Source organism: Heptranchias perlo, chromosome 28 (assembly GCF_035084215.1).
Source record: "Heptranchias perlo isolate sHepPer1 chromosome 28, sHepPer1.hap1, whole genome shotgun sequence".
Lineage (NCBI taxonomy): Eukaryota > Metazoa > Chordata > Chondrichthyes > Hexanchiformes > Hexanchidae > Heptranchias > Heptranchias perlo.
This window is the reverse complement of record NC_090352.1, coordinates 30,054,024-30,081,882: the sequence shown is the minus strand read 5'-3', so window position 1 is coordinate 30,081,882 and position 27,859 is coordinate 30,054,024. Positions and strand designations below refer to the sequence as shown.

The window sequence follows — 27,859 nt, the reverse complement described above, 5'->3', positions numbered from 1 at the left end:
TTGAAAACTATACCTTTAGGTGGCGTTGGTTTGACCTGTTCCTCTATTTGCTCTAAGCTTTCATCTCACATTTCAGTCTGCGAAAGGGCCTCGTAAATGGTGGTATTACGAGCAGTAGGTGTGGATCTCATTTGAATATCAGATTGAGTGCGGTTATCTGGCAGTAGCTGTGCCTCCGATGCTCAGTGTCACACAGCAGTGTCAGCGATCGGAACCAAAGATGTGGCATCTGTTTGCGCTGGGCTGTGCGTTCTTTCCCGGTTTGTTCATTCTTACCCGGAGATATCTGCACAAAAACTATCCGACATTAACAGATGGAGATATCGTCATCATCAGCGTCAGGTAAACAGCAACTTGTGTTTATATATAAAAAAAAACTTCACGCGATTTACTGCGATTCAAGGAAACGCGTGAATTCGCCAGGCGACAATTTCTGAAATCGACTTTTCCAGCTTATTGGCGAACAAATACCTGCTCTGAATTGTAACGATGATGTGGAGATGCCGGTGATGGACTGGGGTGGATAAATGTAAGGAATCTTACAACACCAGGTCATACTATAAGATTCCTGACATTTGGATTGTAATGGTAAACTTAATTTGCTGCTGTTGTTGACGATTTGAAATTTGGTAGGTCCAGCGTCACTGAAACAGCAGCGACTGGCACCTCCACCCCTGTCGCCTTACCATTCCTCTCGGAAAGGCTTCACCCGCAATGAATTGCATTGGAAGTGCAGTCACTACAGTTATGTACTGTGGTTAATGGGGCTTCCGAGCACTGCCAGTGTCCTTTTTGCGGTTTTGTGGGACCTTGTTGGGTGCAAATTGGCTGCTCCGTTTGTCTAAAAATAATATCGCACTTCAAAAAAAACTCCTTGGCTGTAGAGTGCTTTGGGTTGTCCTGGGAATGTGACAGGTGCTGTATATTTGCAGGTTCTCCCTTCAAAGTTATATTATCTAGTACGACGCGTAAAGACTCCTCCAATGGCTCAATGAGCATGGCCATTGAGTCGCCGAGCCCTACAGTCCAAGAAGGTCCCATGTTTGATCCATCATCTAGGTTGGGGTGTTACAAATGCTTCTCGTGCAAATGTGTTCTTCAATCCCTTTTGAGATGGCAACAAGTGGTTTCATGCTCCATAGGGGCCTGGCTGGGAGTTGCTATTATTCTGTTCCCTTCTCACTGCTGGCTCTTTTTTTTAAATTCATTCATGGGATGTGGGCAGTGCTGGCAAGGTTGTAATTTATTGCCCATCCCTAATTGCCCTCGAGAAGGTGGTGGTGAGCCGCCTTCTTGAACCGCTGCAGTCCGTGTGGTGAAGGTTCTCCCACACTGCCGTTAGGTAGGGAGTTCCAGGATTTTGACCCAGTGACGATGAAGGTCCAGCGATATATTTCCAAATCAGGATGGTGTGTGACTTGGGGAACGTGCAGGTGGTGTTGTTCCCATGCACCTACTGCCATCGTCCTTCTGGGTAGAGGTCACGGGTTTGGGAGGTGCTGTCGAAAAAGCCTTGGCGAGTTGCAGCAGTGAATATGAACATACGAATTAAGCTTGTATTAAAACAGCAGATAACTCTGTTGGGTTTGGCTCCACTGATTTTCAAGAATTAGAGAGTGGAAGATAAGCACAGACTATTTTACAGGATGAGAGACACATGGACCGGGAATTTCCTAGGAGTTGCTCCAACTATGCCAGTGCGGCGGAAATGCCGTTCACGCACAGTAACAGCATTCCCGCCGCACTTCCAGCAAAGTTACAACAGGTCCGAGGAAATTTCCGGCCTTGATGTTTATTTTTGTCAATGACAAAAGTTACAGGTGATCAGCTGGTTCGTTGAATAAATTGATACACTCTATTATCTAATCTCATTACTAATATGTCAGCAGTTTATACAACCTTGTTGATTGTTACTAATTAAATTAAAAGATTTAAAAGTATAACCATAAAATAGGGACAAAAGTTTATCATTTGTACGTTTAAAAAGTAATAGTTAAGCTTTTTTAAAAAACAACTCTTGTCCTTAAATTTGGAGGGATGTCTTTACTGTGAATGGAATACTTTTAATTTCAGACAGCCAGTGTCTGCATCAAACGCTCCCAGGTCAGGTTACAGCAAGATGCAGAGTAAAGCTCATTCCACTCTGCCCCAACACCAGACTCGGAAAAGCACCTCCCACTGAATCTGTGAGGCATGTTTCCATTTCCCACAGAAACCGTCCTCCGGTCTGTCTGAGTGAGGTTGCATTTTATTTTTGGATGATCTGCATCCCAGTTTCTCCAAAAGGATATTTTAACTATTTTTTGTTTGCCTCTCTGATCAGCTGAAGTGAGAGAGGCCACAGTGAGCTAATCACACCAGTCACTGTCCCATGAGGTCAGGGCTGCAGGCGGAACGAAAATGCTTAGCAACAAGTCTGCTCAGTCACCCGCTTTCCAAATCCTGGCCTTACAGGAGAGCTTGAATATGTGCTGTGGCTGGCTGAGTGTCTCTATCTGTGAGTCTATCACAAACTATGTCACTTCAGGCATACACTATTAAATGTTTTAAAAAGAGGTTGACATTCGCTCAAACATGAATGTCAATTTTAAAATAATTACAAAAATATCATGTTAAGCACATTCATTCTTCTCTCGTCTGCCTGACAGAAAATTACAGTAATTTGGAAAACATTGCTGGCAATTGTGTCTTTAACCAAGTTTCCCTGTGCTGTACTGTGGGATTTTGTTTTACAAACAGCATCGCCACTCAAAGGTTGGAAATCCACCACAATTGATAAGATCACAATTTTTAAAAATATCTCTCTCCACATATGTTATTTTCTATCCCTCTTGGGATCTTTCCACCGTTCTACTTCACCGTCCTGGCTGGAGGAATGGTGAATGCCACTCTTGACCCAGGAGGGTCTAACTCAGTTTCTGATTTTTCCATTCTGGTCCCTGTGCCTCTCATCTAAAACTCACCCTGTGTGCAGTTAAGGGGAAACCCTTGGCGCTGTGCTGTTTACCCGCTTTATATTGTGACTTAATAAGTGTTCTAGGGGTCAATGTTCATCCACAGTGCGTACTATTGTTGAGCCAACGTGCTTTGCTGCAGATCAGTAGGCCGGGGGGAGTCTACGTCTGCGATTTCCCCACGTGCTAAATTCCCACTTCCAGCTATGCCACATTGGGAGGCACTGAATGGAGTCATGAGAAGGGAGCAAATATCAGAGAGAGTCACATTCACTCATTTCCTAATGGCCAATAGCAGAGCAACGCTAAGAGATCTGGGAGCTGATTATCTGAGTTGTGAGGCATCTTACGTTCAAAAAGTAGAAATGATATCACGACGAAAGAAAACCAGTGCATTACACTTCCTGAAAAAAGTCACTGTTAATCATCAGCTAAGTAATGTAACAAGCGTCAACCACACAGTTTCACTCAAGTAACATTCAGCGAAACAGTAAGACCATTATGCAACATTTCTGGAGTGACTATTAAAAATAACAAAGCTCTGTCAAGCGACACTATGCACCTATTTTTAAAATGCAAATACCAGTACTTTTCTGTTTCCTTATTCTGAACAAGGAACAAACCATAACGTGGGCTGTTCCGTATTCTGAAATGTTCTGCAAATAGGGATGAGGCGAAGTTGTCAAGGGTCAGATCTGTAAACCTTTCTTATGGCCGATTAATCAAAATCTAATATTTTGGGAGAAAATGCTGACGACACAACACCTGAATTAACTTGCCTCAAAAGTGAGAGGAACAGATTTGCTCTCCAGCTCATGTCAGCTATTACCAATCTCTTTTTAAAGAGGAGGGTTGTTTTTGATTATCCCCCCCCCCCCCAAACCTGTGTTGATTTCCTTCCATCACACACTATACTTGGCCAAAGGGGAAGGCAACTCCCCAGTTGCCAGATCTCCAGCAGTGTCGTCTTTTAGCTCTCAGCATGCAGTATCCGCCGCCCCCGGCCCGAGCAAACTATTCTGCACGTGGTAATATCCACTTGTTCAAAAAATGTACGCATAGGTCGACTGATATGACGTTTTATTGGTTTATTTAGCAGTCTAATTGTATACACTTTCTAAAATCATGTATCTCTATAGCTAAAGAAAAATATTATTTATACACTGATCCCAATATGGCTCAGTGGGCATAGAAGTTGGGTAGAAGGCTACCTCTGCCACAGACAAGAGGAGAACATAAGAGCATAAATAGAAGCAGGAATAGGCCAATCGGCCCCTCGAGCCTGCTCCACCATTCAATAAGATCATGGCTGATCTGATCCGAACCTCAAATCTACATTCATGTCCAATTTCCTGCCCGCTCCCCGTAACCCCTAATTCCCTTTACTTCCAGGAAACTGTCGATTTCTGTTTTAAATTTATTTAATGATGTAGCTTCCACAGCTTCCTGGGGCAGCAAATTCCACAGACCTACCACCCTCTGAGTGAAGAAGTTTCTCCTCATCTCAGTTTTGAAAGAGCAGCCTCTTATTCTAAGATTATGCCCCCTCGTTCTAGTTTCACCCATCCTTGGGAACATCCTTACCGCATCCACCCGATCAAGCCCCTTCACAATCTTTTATGTTTCAATAAGATCGCCTCTCATTCTTCTGAACTCCAATGAGTAGAGTCCCAATCTACTCAACCTCTCCTCATATGTCCACCCCCTCATCCCCAGGATTAACTGAGTGAACCTTCTTTGTACTGCCTCGAGAGCAAGTATGTCTTTTCTTAAGTATGGAGACCTAAACTGTATGCAGTATTCCAGGTGCGGTCTCACCAATACCTTATATAACTGCAGCAATACCTCCCTGTTTTTATATTCTATCCCCCTAGCAATAAAAGCCAACATTCCGTTGGCCTTCTTGATCACCTGCTGCACCTGCATACTAACTTTTTGATTTTCTTGCACTAGGACCCCCAGATCCCTTTGTAGTGCAGTACTTTCCAGTTTCTCGCCATTAAGATAATAACTTGCTCTCTGATTTTTCCTGCCAAAGTGCATAACCTCACATTTTCAATATTGTATTGCATCTGCCAAATCTCCACCCACTCACCCAGCCTGTCTATATCCCCTTGTAGGTTTTTTATGTCCTCCTCACTCTCCACTTTCCCTCCCATCTTTGTATCATCTGCAAACTTTGATATGTTACACTCGGTCCCCTCCTCCAAATCCTTAATATAGATTGTGAAGAGTTGGGGACCCAGCACCGACCCCTGCGGAACACCACTGGCTACTGGTTGCCAGTCCGAGAATGAACCATTTATCCCAACTCTCTGCTTCCTGTTAGATAACCAATCCTCCACCCATGCCAGAATATTACCCCGAATCCAGTGATTCTTTATCTTGAGCAATAATCTTTTATGTGGCACCTTGTCGAATTCCTTCTGGAAGTCCAAATACACTACGTCCACTGGTTCCCCTTTATCCACCCTGTACGTTATGTCCTCAAAGAACTCAAGCAAATTTGTCAGACATGACTTCCCCTTCGTAAAGCCATGCTGACTTTGTCCTATTAAATTGTTTATCCAAATGTTCCGCTACTGTCTCCTTAATAATAGACTCCAAAATTTTACCCACCACAGATGTTAGGCTAACTGGTCTATAATTTCCAGCCTTCTGCCTACTACCCTTTTTAAATAAGGGTGTTACATTAGCAGTTTTCCAATCTGCCGGGACCTTTGCCGAGTCCAGAGAATTTTGGAAAATTATTACCAAAGCATCCACAATCCCTACTGCCACTTCCCTCAAGACCCTAGGATGTAAGCCATCAGGTCCAGGGGATTTATCCGCCTTGAGTCCCATTAATTTACTGGGTACCAATTCCTTAGTGATTTTAATCGTATTTAGCTCCTCCCCCCCCCTCGAGCCCCCTGTTTGTCCAGTGTTGGGATATTCTTAGTGTCCTCTACCGTAAAGACTGAAACAAAATATTTGTTCAGCATTTTTGCCATCTCCATGTTTCCCACCATTAATTTCCCGGTCTCATCCTCTAAGGGACCTACGTTTGCCTTAGCCACCCTTTTTCTTTTTATATAACTGTAGAAACTCTTGCTGTCTTTTTATATTTTTTTGCTAATTTATTTTCATAAACTATCTTCCCTTTCTTAATCAATCCTTTCGTTACTTTTTGCTGTCTTCTGAAGACTTCCCAATCTTCTATCCTCCCACTAAGTTTGGCTACCTTATATGTCCTTGTTTTTAGTCGGATACTATCCTTAATTTCTTTACTTAGCCACGGATGGCTGTCATTTATTTTACACCCTTTTTTCCTCAGTGGAATATATATTTTTTGAAAGTTGTAAAATAACTCCTTAAATGAACACCACTGTTCATGTACCGTCTTACCCTTTAATCTATTTTCCCAGTCCACTTTAATCAATTCCGCTCTCATACCATCATAGTCTCCTTTATTCAAGCTCAGTACGCTTGTTTGAGAACCAACCTTCTCACCCTCTAATTGGATATGGAATGTAACCATGTTATGGTCACTCATTCCAAGGGGATCCTTAACTAGGACATTATTAATTAATCCTGGCTCATTACACAGGACCAGGTCCAAGGTTGCTTGCCCCCTTGTAGGATCAGTTACATACTGCTCAAGAAATCCATCCCTAATACACTCAATAAACTCTTCCTCAAGGCTGCCCTACCCAATTTGATTTGTCCAGTTAATATGATAGTTAAAATCCCCCATAATAATAGCTGTTCCCTTATTACATGCCCCGACTATTTCCTGATTAATACTTCTTCCAGCAGAGTTGCAACTATTAGGAGGCCTATATACTACGCCCACGAGTGTTTTTTCCCCCCTTATTATTCCTTATCTCTACCCAAACTGTTTCATTATCCTGATCCTTTGTCCCAATATCATTTCTCTGTATTACAGTGATTCCTTCCCTTATTAACATAGCCACCCCACCTCTCCTTTCTTCCTGCCTTTCCTTCCTGATTGTTAAATACCCTGGCATATTTAATTCCCAGTCGTCGTCACCCTGCAGCCATGTTTCTGTAATGGCCACAAGATCATACCCATATGTAGTTATTTGTGCCATTAACTCGTCCATTTTGTTACGAATGCTACGTGCATTAAGCCCTTTCAAATATGTTTTGTGACACTTAGTTCCTGCTTTTTCCTTTTTTTAACACTTTACCTTTTACTCCATACCTTCTGTCCCTTCCTGACACGCTTTCCTCTGTCGCCCTGCTCAGGTTCCCAACCCCCTGCCACAGCTTTGATGCTGGGTTAATCGACTTGCGCCTTCTAGTTTTTATTTTATCTGTCGTGCCTAAAGTACGCTTTCTTTCAGCTGCTCTACGCTTTTCCCTTTCACTTGTTCTTGAACAACTGTTTGTACTATTTGTATTGTAGATTTCCCCTGGGTCTTCCCCTCTCTTGCTGCTCTCAACTTTATTCCCTTCTGACTCCCCGCTCAGGTTCCCATCCCCCTGCCACTCTAGTTTAAACCTTCCCCAACAGCACTAGCAAACACCCCCGCGAGGACATTGGTCCCGGTCCTGCTCGGGTGTAACCCGTCCCGCTTGTACAGGTCCCACCTTCCCCAGAACCGGTCCCAATGTCCCAGGAATCTAAATCCCTCCCTCCTACACCATCCCTGCAGCCACGCATTCATCCTGTCTATTCTCCTGTTCCTATACTCACCAGCACGTGGCACTGGTAGTAATCCTGAGATCACTACCTTTGAAGTCCTGTTTTTTAATTTATCTCCTAACTCCTTAAATTCACTTTGCAGGACCCCATCCCTTTTTTTACCTATGTCGTTGGTACCAATATGGACCACGACTACTGGCTGTTCACCCTCCCCCTCCAGAATGCCCTGCAGCCGCTCCGTGACATCCTTGACCCTAGCACCAGGGAGGCAACATACCATCCTGGAGTCACGTTTGCGGCCGCAGAAACGCCTATCTGTTCCTCTTACAATCAAATCCTCTATCACTATAGCCCTGCCACTCCTCTTCCTCCCCTCCTGTGCAGTAGAGCCACCCGTAGTGCCCCGAACCTGGCTCTTGCTACTTTCCCCTGATAAGCCATCTCCCCCAACAGTATCTAAAGCAGAATATCTGTTTGAGAGGGAGATGGCCCCAGGGGACTCCTGCTCTACCTGCCTCGTCCTTTTACTCTGCCTGGCGGTCACCCATTTCCCTTCTGCCTGCGTAATCTTTACCTGCGGTGTGACCACCTCACTGAACGTGCTATCCACGACAGTCTCAGCATCGCGGATGCTCCACAGTGAATCCACCCGCAGCTCCAGCTCCGAAAGACGGTTAGCCAGTAGCAGCAGCTGGACATACTTCCTGCACACATGGTCGCCAGGGACACTGGTAGTGTCCATGACTTCCCACATAGTGCAGGAGGAGTATATCACTGGTGCGAGCTCTGCTGCCATGACTTGCCTTAGACTCTCAGACTCTCCTCCCGCTCTCGGTCTCCCCTTTTATACTGTGCTCACCTCTCTGACTCTCCTGCCTCACCTGTGACGTCGCACAGTAGTTGTCTCTTGTTGCAGGTCTGCTGCTGCTTTTATTCCCCAATCTCAGTCTTCTACTCTCAGGTCCACTGCCACTCTGCGGAAAAAGTTCGGAAAAGCAAGGCAAAGCAGCACCTCCTTCCCCCACTGCACTGAACTCCCACACGTACCAAACTCTCTGCAGCTCACACTGTGTTGTCCTCACACCGTGCTGTTCGCACGGTGGGTTAGTCAATCCAAGGATGAATCCTGTGGGGCCTCCAATTTTAGGGGAGCCTTGGGGCTTGGCTTAGGGAAAGGAAAGGAAAATTAATTTTTTTTGTATCTTATTTCCACTGTTTTTCTCCTCTCAAGTCTTCCCTAACTCATTCCCCTTCACTGGCCAGGAGAGCAGTCTACAGTGAGGGGCAAATAAGGGTCTAAGAATGTATAGCATGACTCTCCCTTTGGCTTCTACCTCCCACCCCTTGACTGCCATAGTTGAGATTGGAGACTCACTGCTTTGAGTATAGTGCACTGCCATTCTGTGGTCACAATCCCAACCACTGTCTTGCTCAAGGGCCACAATTACGGTCATACTGTTCAACTGTGTTTGGAAGAAAAATGATCTAACCAGTTCCTCATTGCAGAGTTTAACTGTGTGCTTTCTTGTAATCTGTGGGAGTGAAAGATAACTTCATAGGTCAATGGTTGCATAATTCAAAAATCATTGTTTCCTGACTTGTATCTTTCCATCCTTGTTACTGTCCCCACAGGCATTGGCCTTTCACCTAGATTTCACAACACATCAAATATTCTTGACATCTGCTCATCTAGGGAGTAATCTCTTCCACAGAGTAAACAGATTAACTTTGTCTTTCTGCCACCAGTGAGCTATTCTTTCACACACGTAAAACACTCTTACAAACATGTGGTACAATGATCTCTCCCTTACGCTTGTGAAGGGAGGCCTAGTAAATTCACAATGCCACTGAACATATTCTCATGATAATAAGATCAAAAATTCATAGTATCTCATTGGAAAGGGACTTCTAAACTAAAAAGCCTAGCTGTAATGACATATAGGAACAGGAGGAGGCCATTCAGCCCCTCGAGTCTGTTCCGCCATTCAATTCGATCATGGCTGATCTGCATCTTAATTCCATCTACCCGTCTTGGTTCCTTAATCCTTAATACCCTTGCCTAACAAAAATCCATCAATATCAGTTTTGAAATTTTCAATTGACCTAACCTCAATAGCTTTTTTTTGGAGGGTGGGGTGGGGAGGGAAAGAGTTCCAGGTTTCCACTACCCTGTGTGTGAAGAAGTGCTTTCTGACATTACCCTTGAACTGCCCAGCTCCCCCTTATTCTGGACTCCCTCACCAGAGGAAATAGTCTCGCCCTACCCTATCAAATCCTCTAATCATATTAAACACCTCAATTAGATCACCCTTAATCTTCTATATTCAAGGGAATACAAGCCTAGTCTAAGCAACCTGTCCTCATAATTTAACCCTTTTGGAACTGGTATCATTTTGGTGAATCTGCGCTGCATCCCCTCCAAGGCCAATATATCCCTCCTGCATTGCCATGCCCTGGACTGAACAGAGTACTCTAAATGGGGTCTAACCAGAGCTTTACATAACTTCCACCCCTTTGTATTCCAGTCCCCTTGAGATAAAGGCCAACATTCCACCAGCCTTTTTAATAATTTTTTGTACCTGTCCACTAGCTTTTAGCAATTTCTGTATTTGGACCCTTAAATCCCTCTGCTCCTCTGCAGTTCCTAGCTGCTTACCATTTAGAAAATACTCTGGTCTGTTTTTCTTAGGTCAAAAGTGGATGACCTCACACTGCCCCACTTTTTTATATATATATATTATATATATATATTTTTAAAAATCATCTTGAGCATGAACATTAAAAACACATTTAGATGACGTTAAGTATTGATGCACAATGATTTTGTCTTCCACACCAACATAAAACTTGTGCAGTGTAAATTGGGTGTTAAGGTCTGAACTGACTCTGAAGTAGGCATTGAATCCATAATCATTAATTAATATTGGACAAGTCAGTGAGCCTGCAAGGTGGAGTCTAAGTCAGCAGGAGCTGCTGAATCCTGTGGGACGTAAAGCAGTTTTAAACCTCAACAAATATTCCTTTTTCATTCAATTATCGGCTTTGCTGAGACCTAAAATAATGCACCTTGGATACTTTTATTTCACTCTTGCACACCGCCAGTTCTTTAAGCAAACGTTAATTGTGACTTCAAGCTCAAATGTATTGAAAGGCTAAATAAATAGAGAAATTAGCTCATGACATGGGCTACCAAAAAAAGTTTTTGTTAGGGTGCCGAATACAATGATGTGGTAGTGACTGCTGCCAAATAAGAAAACAAATTCACGTGTCCACCCCTGACTATAAACAGAATTCAAAAGAAGCTGCATTGATTTTCTGTGAGTTAAATGATCTCCATTTTATTTTTTAAAAACCCAGAATTGTCTCCTCTGTGCAAGCTGTGATGGCAGTAGTTTCCGGCTACATCATTACTTCTTCCTGCAAACACGTGATGAAAGACAGGTAAAAAAAGGTCTTGTTGCATTTTGTACGGTTGTTACACAAGTTCAGATATTAGACACGCTCACTGCTGCGAAAGCAAGGTGGACTATGTAAACCAGCAGAAATAGAGCAGCAATCTTTAAGTCATGTGCATGGATTCTCTTTCTCCCCGAGTTTACTCCCCTGCTTTTTGGAAGGCATTGATTATACCTCAGGAACATTCCACAGATTACAGCAGCCCTCAAGGTGACTATTATTCTTCTTCACGAGTGAGCTTAGACAGTGACTGAGGACAGGTTATTTGACTAAAGGGCATCGCAACTGAGCCTGAGCTGGTACACGTGCGCGCACACACGTGCGTCTGCAAACATGTATGCACACTCATATGATCATGCATACATGTGACAGTGGGTAGAACATTCACTTACTAAACCATCAGAAGAGCAACATTGTGTGTGCATGTAGATACGCATTCATGTTTTCCCCACAACTAGGAAGAACAAAGCCATGTGTTATAAACACTGACTGACAGGCATGGTAAAACCCTCATGACACACCTTCACAGCATTTATTATGTTAGTACAATTGGCCAATCACTAAATAAACTCATTAAAATGGATTTAACTAAAAGCTATACTTGTTCTAATAAGGAGCAATTGCTAAGCTTGACACCCACACAACAGAATAGTGACACAGGGCATTGTGAACGAGACATTCATACTAGTGATTTCACAGGTGTACACCAGACATCAAGAGCTCCCACTTTGACCTCATTTCAATCTGAGTCTTTTTTTTACAATAATTCAGATTACTTTAATCGAAGTTCTTTATAATACTATAATATATAAAATTGCATATTTGTTCTTTGTTCCTAGTCACTGGATTTCTACGGACTATGTGTTGTTTGGCTCACCTTACATGGTTTATGATATTTATGCCATGTACCTTTGTCACTGGTATAAGCACAGGGCAAAGGACATTACGTCCTTCAACATTGTGACAGGCTTCCTGAAGAAAAACTCCTTGATCGTGCTGCATCATCTCGTACTGTTACTCGTCTGCCTCCCTATTACTGTGGTAAGGTTTCATCTATCTGTCTATTTTATATAGAAAAGTTTTGTTTGTCATACTTCAGGTGTCACACAGCAGAATGGCAAAAGTATAAGGAGGAAAGAGTCAGTCAGTCATTAATGTTTAACTCCAACCTGGAGCCAGAAATTTACAAGCACCTTCCAAGCTGCAAATTTTCCTGACTAAGACAGCGATTAAACTCCGACTTAAGGCTGTACTTACCCTTCGAGGCTATGTGCTGAAACTAAGTCCAGCTGAAACACAGCTTCTGCCTTAATAGCAGAATTATACATTGGGTATTCCAATGGTTTAATGCCCCCTGCGTATCAGCTGGCTTACCAACAGCAATGCCACAGGAGGTGCACTAGCATGCACAAAATGTTTTTGATTACGCAGTCAAGCCAAACCCATTTCGTAGGGTAAGATTTTTGCTGCTGTTAAGTGAGATATTTGCGCACTTACCAGCCAATATGACTACAGGAGAAAGTCAACAAAGAATAGCTGCCCCTCGCTCTCAATTTTAAAATGCGAATCACACAGGAAGAAATAACAGTAAATGCACAGATAGATATCACCCGTTACAGCACTTTGGACTGGAGGGTCAATTCGGACAAAGAGTAATGCGATTGATAAAAGGGATGCTGCATGCTTCAATATGGGATGTAGGGACACTACAACAACAACTTGCGCCTTTAACATAGTAAAACGTCCCCAGGTGCTTCACTATAGCCAATCATTTGGAGGAAGTCTGAAGGAAATATGCTACAGTTGAGAAACTGAAAGGCACTTGTACTTTGCTGCTGTGATTTGGGGATTACTGGGCTTCAGGTGCCAACTCCCCGTCTACCCAACACCATTTTCCATCACATGCCGGGCAGACGCAGAGCTGGTGAATCCAACAGCAGTTCACACAACCCGGGAGAACGTGCATCATCGTTGCTGGAACAAGGCAAGTCAGTGCCTTTATTTCTTAATCCAGGTGATTTTATGAGCAGGTCACATGACATCAAATTTATAATGTCAAAGTAGCTAAAGAAAATATGACACAGACTGAATGGTGATATATTTGAAGATCATTATACAGCAACAACTTGAATTTATACAACGCCTTTAACATAGTAAAAACGTCCCAAGGCACTTCACAGGAAGTGTTAGCAGATAAAATTTGACACTGAGCCACATAAAGAGGTATTAGGACAGGTGACCAAAGGCTAGGTCAAAGAGGTAGGATTTAAGGAGCGACTGGAAAGGAGGAGAGAGAGGTTGAGGGATGGAATTCTAGAGCTTAGGGCCTAGGCAGCTGAAGGCACGGCCGCCAATGGTGGATGAAAATCAGGGATATGCAAGAGGCCAGAATTGGAGTATATAAACAGGGATTGTTTCCACTGACATTGAAAAATGCTGATACAAATAGCATAAGTAAGTGACTAATGTGAGAATTATATTTTTAAAAATATAATAGGAGCCGAGTCCATATTTGCCAAACCAGAAAACTATCAAAAGTTGGCACAGCCACAAAAAAAAGCTGACAACTCAAAACACAATCCGAGATATAGGCTTATGACACATGCCTCTGGCCCTCACTCACAAAAGGTATGTCCTTCCTGCTCCATATCTCCATTAGAAGAAAGATTTTGCATTTATATAGCGCCTGTCACAGCCTCAGGACATCCAAAAGCAATTTACAGCCAATGAAGTACTTTTTAAAAGTGTAGTCACTGTTGTAATGTCAGGAAATCAGGAGGACGTCCAAGTCTAACTCCCAGAAGTTGGCTGCCGATTTCTTCAATCTTGCTGCTATTCTTCTCACTCAGGTTGCTCATTCCTTCCAGTGTTGTCACTGACCCTTTAAGCAGCAGCAGGTTTTATATCCTACCAGGTCTCTGCCTCTCCTCCAGCTATTTTCTATCCCCAATCACCCAATCTGGCAACCAACCATTCAGGGCCCCTTTGGAGCCTAACTCCTGCCCTGTCGGAGTTTTCCACGTCAGAGTTGAGGGGTTGAGGCTGGACTTGCACAGCCCGCATCCCTCTCCGAATGCTAATTATCTGACCCTGAAATTTATGGCGGGATCAATGCCAGGACATAATGGTGAGCAGAACACCTGCCTCGCCTCACCTCACTTCTGGCGGTCAATACAGTCAGAATTTCAGACCCTTGCTGTCCAACTAGCTCATCCAATCCAAACACTATTAACTCAATGTTGCCTCTCAATCGATTTTATTTCTCTGCACAATTCCTGATTTTCCCCATTTCTCAAACATAGTGTCAAACACAAACGTAAATGTCACATTATCTCCAGCCTGCAGCTCTCCAGACAGTTGAAAAACAATACCCTCTGTCCCAACTGCATAAGTAGAAGTACGTCTCCATCCCAGTCCCAGTCCATAGTCCTCTCCGCAGCCTGATTAGTCTTTCTGTCCCAAGCAGTGCAGTGAATGAGCAGAACCGCTTTCAGTATCATACGTCCCCAGGCCAGTTTGATTCTCCCCTTCACTCTCTCTACATTACTCCTGTCCCTGTGTTTCTGAAATTGCTCTTTCCGCTATTTTAGCATTTAATTACTTTCCCCTTGCTGTGTTCTTTTTTCATTTTGTCCGTATTAATCTCCCCTTTGTCTCTGTTACTCTTTCCTTATACTTTTTTATTCTCCCCTTTATCACTCTCATCTCCATTTTTCTCATTTCTGTATGTTATTCTACTCCTAACTGTTCCAATTTCCAAAATATTTTTTTTATATATATATATATATATATATCTATCAGCAGGGATTCATCTAAAGTACCCATCATTAACTGTTTGAGGGGCTCCCACATTGCTGTGTGAACAAAAGATTACTAATACAATCAGAATGGAGTATACAAACTGAGAACAGATTCGTATGATACCTAAATATGACAGTCTTGAAAAATTATCTGAAGTGGGTTGGGGGAATCTCGAATAATGCTAAACAACAACCATGTTCATCTCATAAATTTCATTAACAGCTTCAAAATGAGTTTAAATGGGAATTTAAGGAAATAGGGCACCGTCCAATAATCTTTGATCTGAAAAAGGTCAAAATGAAAGATTCCAACATAATGTCTATGGAACTAAAATCAGTAAATAGCCAGCTCCCCCTCCATCAGTGAACTGGACTCCAATCCTGGGTGGACTGTCTGAATGAGATGAGAGCTTATCTGCTGATTTTCAACATGAAACATGGGGTAAGCAGGCACTAATTTTAAAATGCTGTCAATTTAACAAACAGATGAATGACAAGTACAAAATGCTTACAGCAATCTCCCAGGACTCGAGCATGAAGGGTGGGTTGATGTAACCTCTGGAATACAAACCCTCATTTCTGAATAATCACCCACATTTTTTTTTTAAATACACATATATTTAACCTATTTACTTACTGGTAGATTATGCATTATATTGTGTAGATGAACAGTTTGTGATAAACTGGAAATTTCTTTGATCTGGAGCAGTCCCAGAATCTCCACCCAAACTGGCTACATTTTGTACCTTCAGAACTTGGCTGACTTCTACAGCCTCGTAATATTTTCCTCAGGCGAGTATGTCTGGGATTCTAAACATGTCTGGGCAGGCAGGCTCTCCACCTTGCAGGTAGCTGCACAAATGCAGTGGAGTTTACATTGTCGATTCCATCCATTTAACCATGATACAGTGCCTTTATCAGACCCCGTCAGACCCTCAGTAATCAAAACCCCAAAGGGAACAAGACAATGATTTTTCCTTTTCCTTTGCTTCAATGATGTCATGAATTAAAGGGACACTCCATGCTATTTAATACACAGAACACCTGCAGCATCTAGCTTGCAGCAATTTTTTTTTAGGGTTTCAGATGTATACAGGACATGCACGGTGCTCACCTACTGACAGCATCCGTTGCTTGCTTGCTGGTAACCTTTTGTCACCTGTTTATGATAGCTTAGTGCTCGCCAAGTTAACCAGGAAATCTCATGACCCTTTTACATTCTGAACTGCTTCTGTTTTTCATTGCAAACCTCCTCTCCTGAAAGCACCAACTCTTACTGGGTATGGTTCCACACATGCAGCTTTCCAGGCATGCAAGTGGCCATTCTTAATTGGATCGTAATCAGACTCGGGTATCCTGGCTTCCTTCCCTTGCCCAGGGATGCTGAGGCCAATTGCATTGATTCCACTGCTGCCTCGCTTGAGATCAACTCACTCGGCACGGAACAAAATTTGAACCCGCGACATCCGTGTGTTGCATTTTAAAAGGACACTTTCTCCCACCCCCAACAGAATTCTAGGATTTATGGAAGTAGGTTGATTCTATGCATTTTTTTCCCTTTCACTAGAGTCCAAGATAGCCATTAACACACTTTTTTTAAGATAGAGATTCTATGATAGGGATGTGCAGCCAACCTGTGGCCACAGGGCTATCTGCAGCCCCCAAATCCTGGTAATCCAGCCCTTAAAAACCCAAGCGACTCAGTCCCATTTCTGCTTATCTTTCTTATTTGCTGCTTTATTGATTGAACTTTGTGGCCCTGAAGGGTTGAAGGGGCTATTTTCTTTTATATAAAGTGTTGTTACCTCATTGGATATATCAGTAGCTTGAGATAGGTATAAATTAATGGAAACACGGATTTAAACTTCAAGGCTTCATATGAACGTACGAAATTGATGCCCGAGTTTAAGCTGGAATATCCTGAAGAACCACCCAGGGAATGATAGAGGAGGTAAACACATATTGCCTAGAGTCTTACTCTGACACCTACCGAAACTCCCAGCTCACAATCATCGAAAATCCACTGCTTCTAAGAACATGTGGAAATTCAACAGAACAAAATTAGAGCACTTGGCATGAGAGAAAAAATGTTTAGCACAAAAAAGGAACTGATAATTATTACATTTATTAGAAATTTAGAGAAGTTTTTTTTGAAGAAAAGATACATGGTCTGTTAGTATTGAATGCGCAATGGTAGTAGGCAGGTTTATACCCGATTCCATTGTGGCCACCGCCTAACCTCAGCCATTCCTTTAGTGGGAGGGGAATATCAAAGACTTGGCATTTGTTTAACCATGCGAAGATGACAGAAAAACAAGATTATAGGTCAGATCCCATTAGGTCATTCACAAGTTGCCAAGGAGCGGGTTAATTCAGCAGCCTTATTGGCAGGGAATAATATGCAGCCCAGGAATTTGCAGTATTGTAAAGTGTCTAAATAATACTACAGCTAAAGCAATTAGGGGCATGTAACAGTGAAGAGAAAAGGGAAGAAGTTTGGCAAGAAAAATGTGACCAATGAATGGTAAGCATGCTAGGACATAGTTGAACAAGATATTATTTGGCTTAACTGTTTGAAAGACTTGGAAGATAGTACTGCAAAGAGCTGGCACAGACATGATGTGCTGAATAGCCTCCTTCTGTGCTGTATGATTCTTCCGATATAGGGGCACGCCATCTTCCTCCTTTGGTTTCCCTATGTTATTTACCAGCCTCTAAAGAAAACCCAGCATCATTAACTTTATCAGCAATGGTCAGTAACATACCGGGATGTAACTTTAAATAAGTACGGTACGAGGAAATCCTTTCAATGTAAAAGGTCCACTCCTTGTATGTTCCATACTATCAGCTTCTAATAGCCTTTTTGAAGAGCAACCATATTTAAAAAGCCTCTTAAGAGCCTAGATGTTGAGCATTACTTCATAAATACATGCAGTTTGGTAAGAAAAGGATAAATAGCAATTGCAATGGGAAATACAAACAGCTGAAAGAGGAGGTAAACACATATTCACTATCATGGAATGTGAGGCTGGTGTTGCTCCACTCAAGGATGAGAATTTTTTTTTTTACAAAAGCACTCTACCATTCCCTAAAAGCCCAACAGGTAGCAATTGTATGGCCTGTAGATTTGGATGCTGGCATCAGCAGTATGGAGCTTAATTCATATTAATATTAATTTAAGCAAAAATCTACAACAGCAATTTTACTGCGAAGGAAGTGTCTAATGAATGTCACAAACTAGGAACAGACTAGATACAAACACAAATGCCACTTCCATATTATATATGAAATGTAGTTTTAAGGGAGGCGGCTCACATGGAAGTATTGGTCTAAGATATTCCATCTGTGGGACAGAACATTGTCCAAATGTTCGGGATACATGAAGATAATAACAGAGTTCCAGAGTTAGGCAGACAGTAGATCTAGACTCTCAGAAGGCACTTGGTAAGATCTGCCTCTGGAGACTTTTGTCAAACTGAGGACTCACTGGATTGAAGATGAAGTTGTAATGTACACTACTGATTGACTAGATATTAGAAAACAAGTAACTGTCCTCCAATTGGAATCATTCCGAAGAAAAAAAACCCATGAGAGCTGGAAATCAGAAATTGCTGGAAATGCAGAGGTCAGTGAACAGCTGGAAAAGAAAGACATACAAATGGGGTGGGACCCTTAATTAGAACGGAGTTGAGTCCTGATGAAGAATCCAACCTCAAACTTGTTCCGAATCGTTCCTGCCTTCGGCTCATCATATTTGTTAATCATCTCAAAGGGATTGTAAACAGTATCTATGATTGAGAAATAAGTTTTGTGGGGAAAAAACAGAATGTTCAAAGAGATTTAAGAAGTAGATAGATGGATGACAAATGGTATTAATACTGAGAAATGAAAGGTAACTCATAGTCTGTGCTAAAAATATTGTACACAATAATAGAATGGGCACACTGTTAAATAAGGTGCGGCAGGGGAGGAGTTTTGGACAAATGTTGATCATGTCATCACACCTTATGGTATGAAATGGAAACGAGTGGTTGAATTGAGCACAAGCCCAAGCCCAAGCACAAGCCCAAGCAGATAATGCTAACGTGCTGTAAAAGCATTGGCAAGAACGCAGTCTGAGCACTGTCTCACTTTTGATCATTGTACTTACTTACCTCGCTGTTGATTACTCATCAAAGGACATCAACCCATTAGGAAGGGAAAGGATAAAGGAGTGGTGCCAGGACAAGGTGCTTTGTAGAGCAAAGAGAAATTAAATCCATTCTCAATGGAAAAAAATGACAAGGAGGGGGAAGATATGATTTTGAAATAAGTTGAAGTTTTTATGTTGAAGAAGGAAATGGAGGCCATCAACAGAAGCTAAGGAAACCATGAGCTAAGTATAAGGATTTATTCTTTTAACTTGTGCCATAAACAGTCACCTAGTATAGTCAAAAAAACTCTTGATTCATCAACGAATCCGACTATATCTTTCATATCCCCTACTAAATGTTTTCACCCCTGCTGATGGCAAACTCTTTCTCTCCCCCCCCCCCCCCCCCCCACCACCCTTTGTAAAACGCTATGAGAGGTTTGTCTATGTGAGGAATGCTATTTAAAACTAAGTTATTTTTGTGGAGCATACAACTTAGCACTGAGGAAGAGGGGAGTGGAAAATGGACCACGAAGGTCACATAACAGGAACTGGATGGCAGAGCAAGCTAGGTGATCTTTTCTCATTCCCACAGGATCAAGCTCAGTGTTGAGGGCAGAATCGTGCTCTATGTTAGCCTTTATTGCATGAGGATTAGAATACAAGAGTAAGGAAGTCTTATTACAGTTGTACTGGGCTTTAGTGAGACCTCACCTGGAGTACTGCGTACAGTTTTGGTCTCCTTATCTAAGGAAGGATATACTTGCCTTGGAGGTGGTGCAACCAAGGTTCACTAGATTAATTTCTGGGATGAGAGGGTTGTCCTATGAAGAGAGTTTGAGTAGAATGGGCCTATACTCTCTGGAGTTTAGAAGAATGAGAGGTGATCTCATTGAAACATATAAAGATTCTGAGGGGGCTTGACAGGGTAGATGCTGAGAGATTGTTTCCCTTGGCTAGAGTGTCTAGAACTAGGGGGCATAGTCGCAGGATAAGTGGTCAGCCATTCAAGACTGAGATGAGGAGGAATTTCTTCACTCAGATGGTTGTGAATCTTTGGAATTCTCTACCCCAGAGGGCTGTGGATGCTGAGTCATTGAATATATTCAAGGTTGAGATAAGATAGATTTTTGGAGTCTAGGGGAATCAAGGGATATGTGGATCGGGTGGGAAAGTGGAGTTGAGGTCAAAGAACAGCCATGATCTGATTGAATGGCAGAGCAAGCTTGAGGGGCTGTATGGCCTACTCCTGCTCCTATTTCTTGTGTTCTTATGTGATATCCCACCCCCCCCACAGCTGAGTAGCCTGTCAATAAACACTCTCTAGGTTCACACATCAAAAATGCCCACTTGGGCCAAGTACCAGAAGCTGACTGGTACCTATGGAACTGTAGCTTGGCAATGACACAGCAGGACTGAGGGCGGGCAGAGAGGGGGAGAAAGTGGCTAGGGGGCAAACTCAGTGCTATAATTAAAATAATCCATGAAGACTGAAGTGGATTCTGTAAGCTCTAATATACAATAAAGAGGAAGGTAAAAATCAAACACTCAAATAAAAAAACCCAGTGGTATGCTGATAGGGTTAGATGAAGTAGGATGGGAGGAGGCTCATCTGGAGCATAAATACTGGCATTGACCAGTTGGGCCGAATGGCCTGTTTCTATGCTGTAAACTCTATGTAATTCTATGTAAAGCGGGATTACGCAAAATGAGTATTCCCATTGTGAAAGCACAGCATACATTGTTCTGCAATTTGTGATTGTTGGGACATTATTTGAGTATGGGGAGCAAGGAGGAGCCATGTTATGTTGTACTCTGAAAGGTTTATCAGCTGGTCTAAACATTAATGCTGGCAATAGAATTCATAGTACACACCCCCATAGTCGCACAAGAGTCTGTTCTTTCTTCAGTTTCTCTCCCACTCTCCAAGCAATCTGTCAAATAGCTCTCAGCCCTTCTCTGCTCTCATTGACAACATGAGATTTATACTTAATTGTTTAGCCTTGCAAAGTTCTTTGCACCCACTGACTTCTTGGCATTTTGCTGGGATCTGTTTCCTCAGGTACCCGCCAGTACCTCACCCAAATGGCTATTTTTCATCTGTTGGTCCAGATACCGTTGACATCTTTTTTGAGCATGGGATGCATCACAGCTGAGCCTGAACCTCTTCAGGCTTTCATTGAGCTGCAATCAGGAGTGGCTGATTACACTGTTTATGGTACAATGAAAGCAGACACTAAATTACTCAAGATTACCAAAATCACCTCTGGTCTGTAATGCGGTGAACGTTAAAAAGTATTTGATCCAGAACACAAAGCAGCGCTAGAGAAATGGGATATGGGTTCACATCCATGATTGTTCACTACACACCTTATTACTGAACCTAGCTAGGACAGAATGGGATGACAGTGAACAGAAACTAATGCCTCCATTACTGGTGTGGTGTGTGGGTAAATCAAGTGACAATCATTCCAATGCCAAATTCATCTATCATAGCAAACGACTGCAATGCAGTGTTGAAGGAGAGCCAGGAGCAGCTTGCCTCTCCCCGACACAGGTGGCATATGAAGACAATGAACAGCAATGTTACCCTTGGAGTGAATGAGGGGGTGTTGAAACTGGTATAGTCATATATTGGCTCTGTACACGAGGTCATGGTCTCTTTCCTTGCCCTTCCCCCACCAACCTTTGAGAACACCCCTTTTAAATAGCAGAGAAAGGAATTCCATACAAATACATTAAGCGTTCAGACCCCAGGATAACATGGCAGAATCTCAAGACCATAAAGAGTGATGGCTTTTTAGGATGCATTTCAAGTTCACAATGGACTTAAAGGGTACAAGTAAAGCTGTAAATCTTTGAATAATCTCCCAGTTACATGTTATTCCTAATACAGACTGCCAGTTTTCGTTACAATTGATTTCCTCTTCGCCTCTTGCTGCAGGAGTTCATATTGTATGTCCACGTCTCCAGTTTATCCCTGCGCTGTTTTTACTGCATAGTCAGGTTTTGAAACAAAGCTTCAGAAATGTGATAGACAAAGTTGTTTCACAAGTCTATAGTGCTGGGCCAAGATTATATCAGGAAAAGAGGCTTTTATAATAATAATCTATATATACATTTTGGGTTGTGTGCCTAAGTTTGCTTTGTTAAACATTGTATGATTGATTCCATGTCAGTCTTACAAAACTCATTGGAAGCATTGCACAAACTGGTCCTAGATCGAAGGGAAAAATAGATTTTAAACGATACAAGTGCTGGAAAATGGAGCACTTTCCAACTTATTATACTCAGCGCCAGCATTGAACACTCCCAAGTCCGCTACAAGATGAAGCTCCCTTTGCCTTAACCCCCAATCTGAGAAGAGCACAGTCATTCTGCAACATGACCTTTCCACCTCCCAAATCAGCCAATGTCATGTTCTGAGTGAGACTGCCAATTACTGTAGGATTGTAGCTAGGTTTGCCCTGTGGACTCAAAACTCACTGGGAACAGTGTTGAAATTGACACTTTTTTTTGAAGAAAAAAATGCAAATACTGAATATCTGAAATAAAAACAGGAAAAAAAATGGATATTATACAGCAGATCAGTGAGCATCAGAGAATAAAAGACAGGTTAAGGTTTTGGGTGGGACCTTGCAGAGTTCTGACTGACTTGTTCATTTTGCTTAAGTCTGTCAAGCATCAGATTTAGAAGCATTGCTCCCACCATTTTGGTCTGGACTCAAACCAAAGTTAAAAGTCAATTGGGCATCGCCCAATCCCGTTAAAAGATTACAATCTCTTTTTGTTTGACAAACTGCCGTACAAATCCACTTACTTTGCCTCTTAACAGCAAAACTTTCATTTTTTAATTTGCAGTATTACAGAAAGGGCCTCGGAGATTTCTTCCTGGGATGCCTGTTTTTGGCTGAGCTGAGCACGCCATTCGTCTCTTTTGCCAAAATACTTAGCCAGGTTTGTATCAGCGAAAGATAAGAAGGAAAAAGAAATGTTGCAATGTGTTATTTCAAGATACAAAAATCTATATAGTAACCCTTTTTTTTGTTTTATCAACAGTTGAGAAAGCAGAACACACTGCTGTACAAAGTGAATGGCATCATCACTTTGGTGACTTTCTTCCTGTGCCGTATCCTTGTGTTCCCTTACATGTACTGGGCCTATGGCAGGCAGTACGGCATCGCGGCTCACAGGGTCCCTTTCCACATCCCTCGCCACTGCACCCTCGCTATCATCATGCTGATGGCTCCGCAGATTTACTGGCTCTCCCTAATCATCAGGAAGGCAGCGAAGAGCGTGAAGAGCGACTGAAGCAACAATGGGAAAGCCGCTGCTGTTCCCGCACAGGAAGCAGCTTCAGCCTCCTCATGGAACTATGAAGGGCATTTGTGTTTCAGAAATATTTTATGGAATGCAATTTTTAATAGCTGGGGTAACTTTTTTTTTTAAAAGTCCAGCGGCCTCACCCACTGGCAGTGCAAATGGGAAATTCGAGCCCACACACTGTCCGCACGGTCGGAAAATCACGCGCGCCCGAATTTCCAATACATGCTCCCAGTGGGTGGGGCTCCCTGCCGGCAGTAGGGGCTCGTAAAATTACCCCCATTTGTATTTTGATAATGACAAAAGATTCTTTTTCATGAAGTATTTTATAAAGTATATTGTGGTTTATTTGATAATTTAAGGTTATAAACTCAGTTATTTCCAATGTCTTGAACCAGTTTGAACTCCATTTGAAGGCAGCACCTGATAGAATGTAAAACCTGCCTCTATGCAGTTTGGACCTTTAACAAAACCTTTTAATAGGATTTTAAAAAAACACACATTTCCAAGCAGCCCTCTCAAACTCTCCAATACTACATAGATCTAGCTCAAAGTTAACACCATTCTTCACTTTCATTGATATATCAATTGAGCCCCTCAAAAATACGAACCAATGGGAAAGGAGCCATACATTTTTCTCCACCACTGAATCGATTCCAGTAAAATCTTCCTGCCCATGATGCCAAGGTTGAAATAATAGTCCGCTGACTGATGGGATTCATTTACAGTGCTTATACCACAAGTGAGTTTACCGCAAAAGTACTTGTCTTTGCCCTGACCACTCATCAAAAATATACCACATTTCATTTCACCTTGCTATGAAATTAGATGGCAGTTGGTATGATTGATGACATGATTTTAATATTGATTGGTTCAGATAATCTTTGGTCCACTTCATTTCATCCTTCCAGAATACCAAATTCCCATTACAATATGTTTCTAAGTGAGACCAACCTTCTGACTTCCTCAGTTCCTGGCAAACCTGTTCCAGCTGTTGATGACCTTATGTGTAAAGAAATACATCCTGACACCTGTTCACAACCGTGAACCTGTGCACGCCAGTCCTTGTGCCTTTGTATATCTGAAAGTATTATTCTGAATTTGTTAAAGATCTTATGTACCTGCATGAAATTCTCCCCAAGATTCAGAATTGTTCCATTCAACCTGTATCCCAAACTGGTCCAGTTTTGTCCCTAATAGGAACACAGGAAACATAGGAACAGGAGTAGGCTATTCAGCCCCTCATGCCTGCTCCGCCATTTGATAAGATCATGGCTGATTTGTGATCTAACTCCATATACCCGCCTTTGGCCCATATCCCTTAATACCTTTGATTGCCAAAAAGCTATCTATCTCAGATTTAAATTTAGCAATTGAGTTAGTATCAATTGCCGTTTGCGGAAGAGAGTTCCAAACTTCTACCACCCTTTGTGTGTAGAAATGTTTTCTAATCTCGCTCCTGAAAGGTCTGGCTCTAATTTTTAGACTGTGCCCCCTACTCCTAGAATCCCCAACCAGTGGAAATAGTTTCTCTCTATCCACCCTATCCGTTCCCCTTAATATCTTATAAACTTCGATCAGATCACCCCTTAACCTTCGAAACTCTAGAGAATACAACCACAATTGAAGCCCACCCTGCAATTAAATACAATTACAGGAGGAAACAAACCCGAACCCCAAAACCCATTGATTTTGAACCAATGACAAAAGCTCCGTCTACTTACAAATCCTTACTAAATGTTCAGCTTGAACATTTCAGATAGCAACAGGACAGCAGAGATGATGGCTCAAATGTAGTTCAGAAAGTTGACACGTCTGCTGTCAGTACCTCAGCTACACCTTTCCGTTTCCTCTGTGCCTTTAAAATAAAAGTGCAATCAGTTTCAATTACCCCGTGTCCTCAACATATAACTTATTAATCAGTCTTCCCATCATCAAATTGCAAATGACTGAACAAGCCACACACTGAAAACCACATCAGTACACCACTTAGTCCAACAAGAATGGATTTTAAAAGTCCAGAAAGGCGCACAATATTATGCGGTGTAATAATCACAGCATGAAATATTTACCTGCCAAATTAGCTCCCACATGCTCATATTCACAGCATAGGAGTGCCTTCTTGTCTTGTATATTACACCGTGTGCAATTTGATACAGGTCCCTGTAGATCAGAATGACGGTGTTGGGTGCTTTCGGTTTTTCTTTCCCTTCAGTGATGACAGTACACTTCTGCCAGTGATGTGTCTGACTAGGCTGCCACAGCTCAGATTACCTGTGCCTAAAGGGGGAAAATAGTAATTAAAACATTTGTCCCCCAGGACTGTTTGGTGCTTAAAAGGATTCATATTTGATCAAACCATATTAAAAAAAACAGCATATATTTCAGGATTCATTTGAAGACACACACCCAACTTAAAATCGTGCTGCTGGCAATTTTACAACACTGATACTCTCAACAGCCCTATAGCTAATGTCGTTGCTCCATTTAGGTAAAAGTTAAACACACAGGCATTTTCGTGCATTAATATAAGTATTTATGGTTCATTTCATGCTCGACACCAGTAAGTTATTCAAAGGACAAATGTTAACAACTCAAGAATATAAAATGTAACAGTCACTGCCTGCATAGGCCATGGTGTCAGTCAGTGACAAGCAGCTGTGTGTTAAAATCCAGGATTGTCATGATGCACACAACAGCACTTAAAGTGGAATAAAAACAGAAAATGCTGTAAACTCTCAGCAGGTCAGGCAGCACCTGTAGAGAGAGAGAGAAACAGAGTTCACGTTTCAGGTCGATGATCTTTCATCGACCTGAAACATTAACTCTGTTTCTCTCTCCACAGACGCTGCCTGACCTGCTGAGTGTTTCCAGCATTTTCTGTTTTTATTTCAGATTTTCACCATCCGCAGTATTTTGCTTTTGTTTTTAGTAGTTAAAGTGGATTTGACAATGTTATTCAGCAAAACTGGGCCATAACGTAGTAGCAGAGCTAGCTGTCAGGCAAGCTACAAGCTACCCAATGGCCAGCAAAGCTACGACAGGCACAATTCCTATGGGACAAGGCAACAGCAATCCTTTAGGTAGTACTTACTTGAAAATATATTATGGTTCCTGTTTCGCTGTCACGCACAGTATTATGGTAATTTAAAACGGTTAAGAATTTTTAAAAAGTAACCGATTCAGTTAAGTAATTGAAAAACATCACAGAAAACGTTGACAAAGAAAAATTTACAACATATATGGTGACAATGTCAGGTGATTAACCCTTATTACGAGCTCCATGTACCACTTATTAATTACTACAGTGAAATAATGCTTTACTAATTTAAATTTCGTGTCCATAGTGCTGGCAGTTTTAACCCTACTCTCATTTAATAATTCATCTACAGTCCCTTGCTAACCATTTGAGTCTATGCAATTTTCATGGGTGGAGCTGACACCAATTTTATTCCCACAGAACTGGAATCAACTTTTTTCTTTGTGCGTTGTTAAGCTCCTCAAGCCTCAAATTCTGCTCAATATGTCAATGTAATTACTTTTGTAGAGTCAATGGGAGCTTGAAAATATCAGTGTTACACTCGGAGGTTGTTGATTGCAAAGGGCACACTGGCTGAGTGGACACTCTGGTCTTTCATCCATCCAGCAACTTGCCTTATGTTCAAATGTACGTATGCGTCTCAAAACTGGAAATGTTAAGCTGTCTTAATTGAACGATCTAACATTTAAAATCACTGTAAAGATTCAGCCTATGTCTGTGTGCATTTTTTATTAAATGATGTTATGATTTTAATTTTGTGTGCTTGTTACCTTGTGATGGGTATAGCTCCAGAACAATTGGCTTTAACTCTTTCAGTCCTCTCTCTGTTCCTGTACTTCCTTCGCCTTGATCTCTTCTCCTACATATATATTTTTAATTCTCTCTGTCCTTTCCCCTCGTTTGCAGTGTGTTTTTCAGCATGGTCATTTTATTGGTGATCTCCTCACCTATGTTACACCTCAGGGAATGCTATTCTTGAACATTTTGATGATTAATTTGTTAATGCCTTAGGGATCTTCATAGCCTTTGACAGGGTCTGGAACATTGCACTTAACAAGTTGCCATTATAAGATCTTCTAGCTAACTTTTCTCTCAAAGCATTCTGCTGTCATTGACAAATCATCTTCTGATTTTTTTTCCATTCAACAGTTCTCAAATCCATCCAAGATGTGAATACTGCTCCCATATGGTACTTCTGTCACACCTTCTACAAAGGATACAAGAAAAAAATCCTCTTAACTCTAGCCTCCAACCTGTCAAAGCTTTCCTGTTCATGTTTTATCAATACTTCAATGGCTAATACTCCACTGAACTTTCCTTTCTTGTTCCTACTAAGCTCCACATACGCTCTCCTACACGTTTATCCTTGTTCCTGCATTCACAAAATGTTGAAAATCAATACTGATCGCACCTTCATTTTCCCCAGCTCCTCAAAATTGGAACTCCTTCCCTCCTTCGGTCTTCCCTTCCTCTTAAAATCTACAGTTTTTAGAGCATTGGCAT

The 27,859-nt window shown here is 42.0% G+C and overlaps 1 protein-coding gene across 1 annotated transcript; it reads left to right on the top strand.

The window, feature by feature from the left end:
- The first annotated feature begins 89 nt into the window (after positions 1–89).
- On the top strand, positions 90–27,109 carry LOC137344995 (TLC domain-containing protein 3A-like). The gene is made up of 5 exons (XM_068008318.1): positions 90–342; positions 10,963–11,046; positions 11,901–12,102; positions 22,855–22,950; positions 23,053–27,109. The coding sequence occupies exons 1-5, from the start codon at positions 179–181 to the stop codon at positions 23,302–23,304; spliced, it is 798 nt and encodes a 265-aa protein (XP_067864419.1). The 5' UTR covers positions 90–178; the 3' UTR covers positions 23,305–27,109.
- Positions 27,110–27,859: the final 750 nt, after the last annotated feature.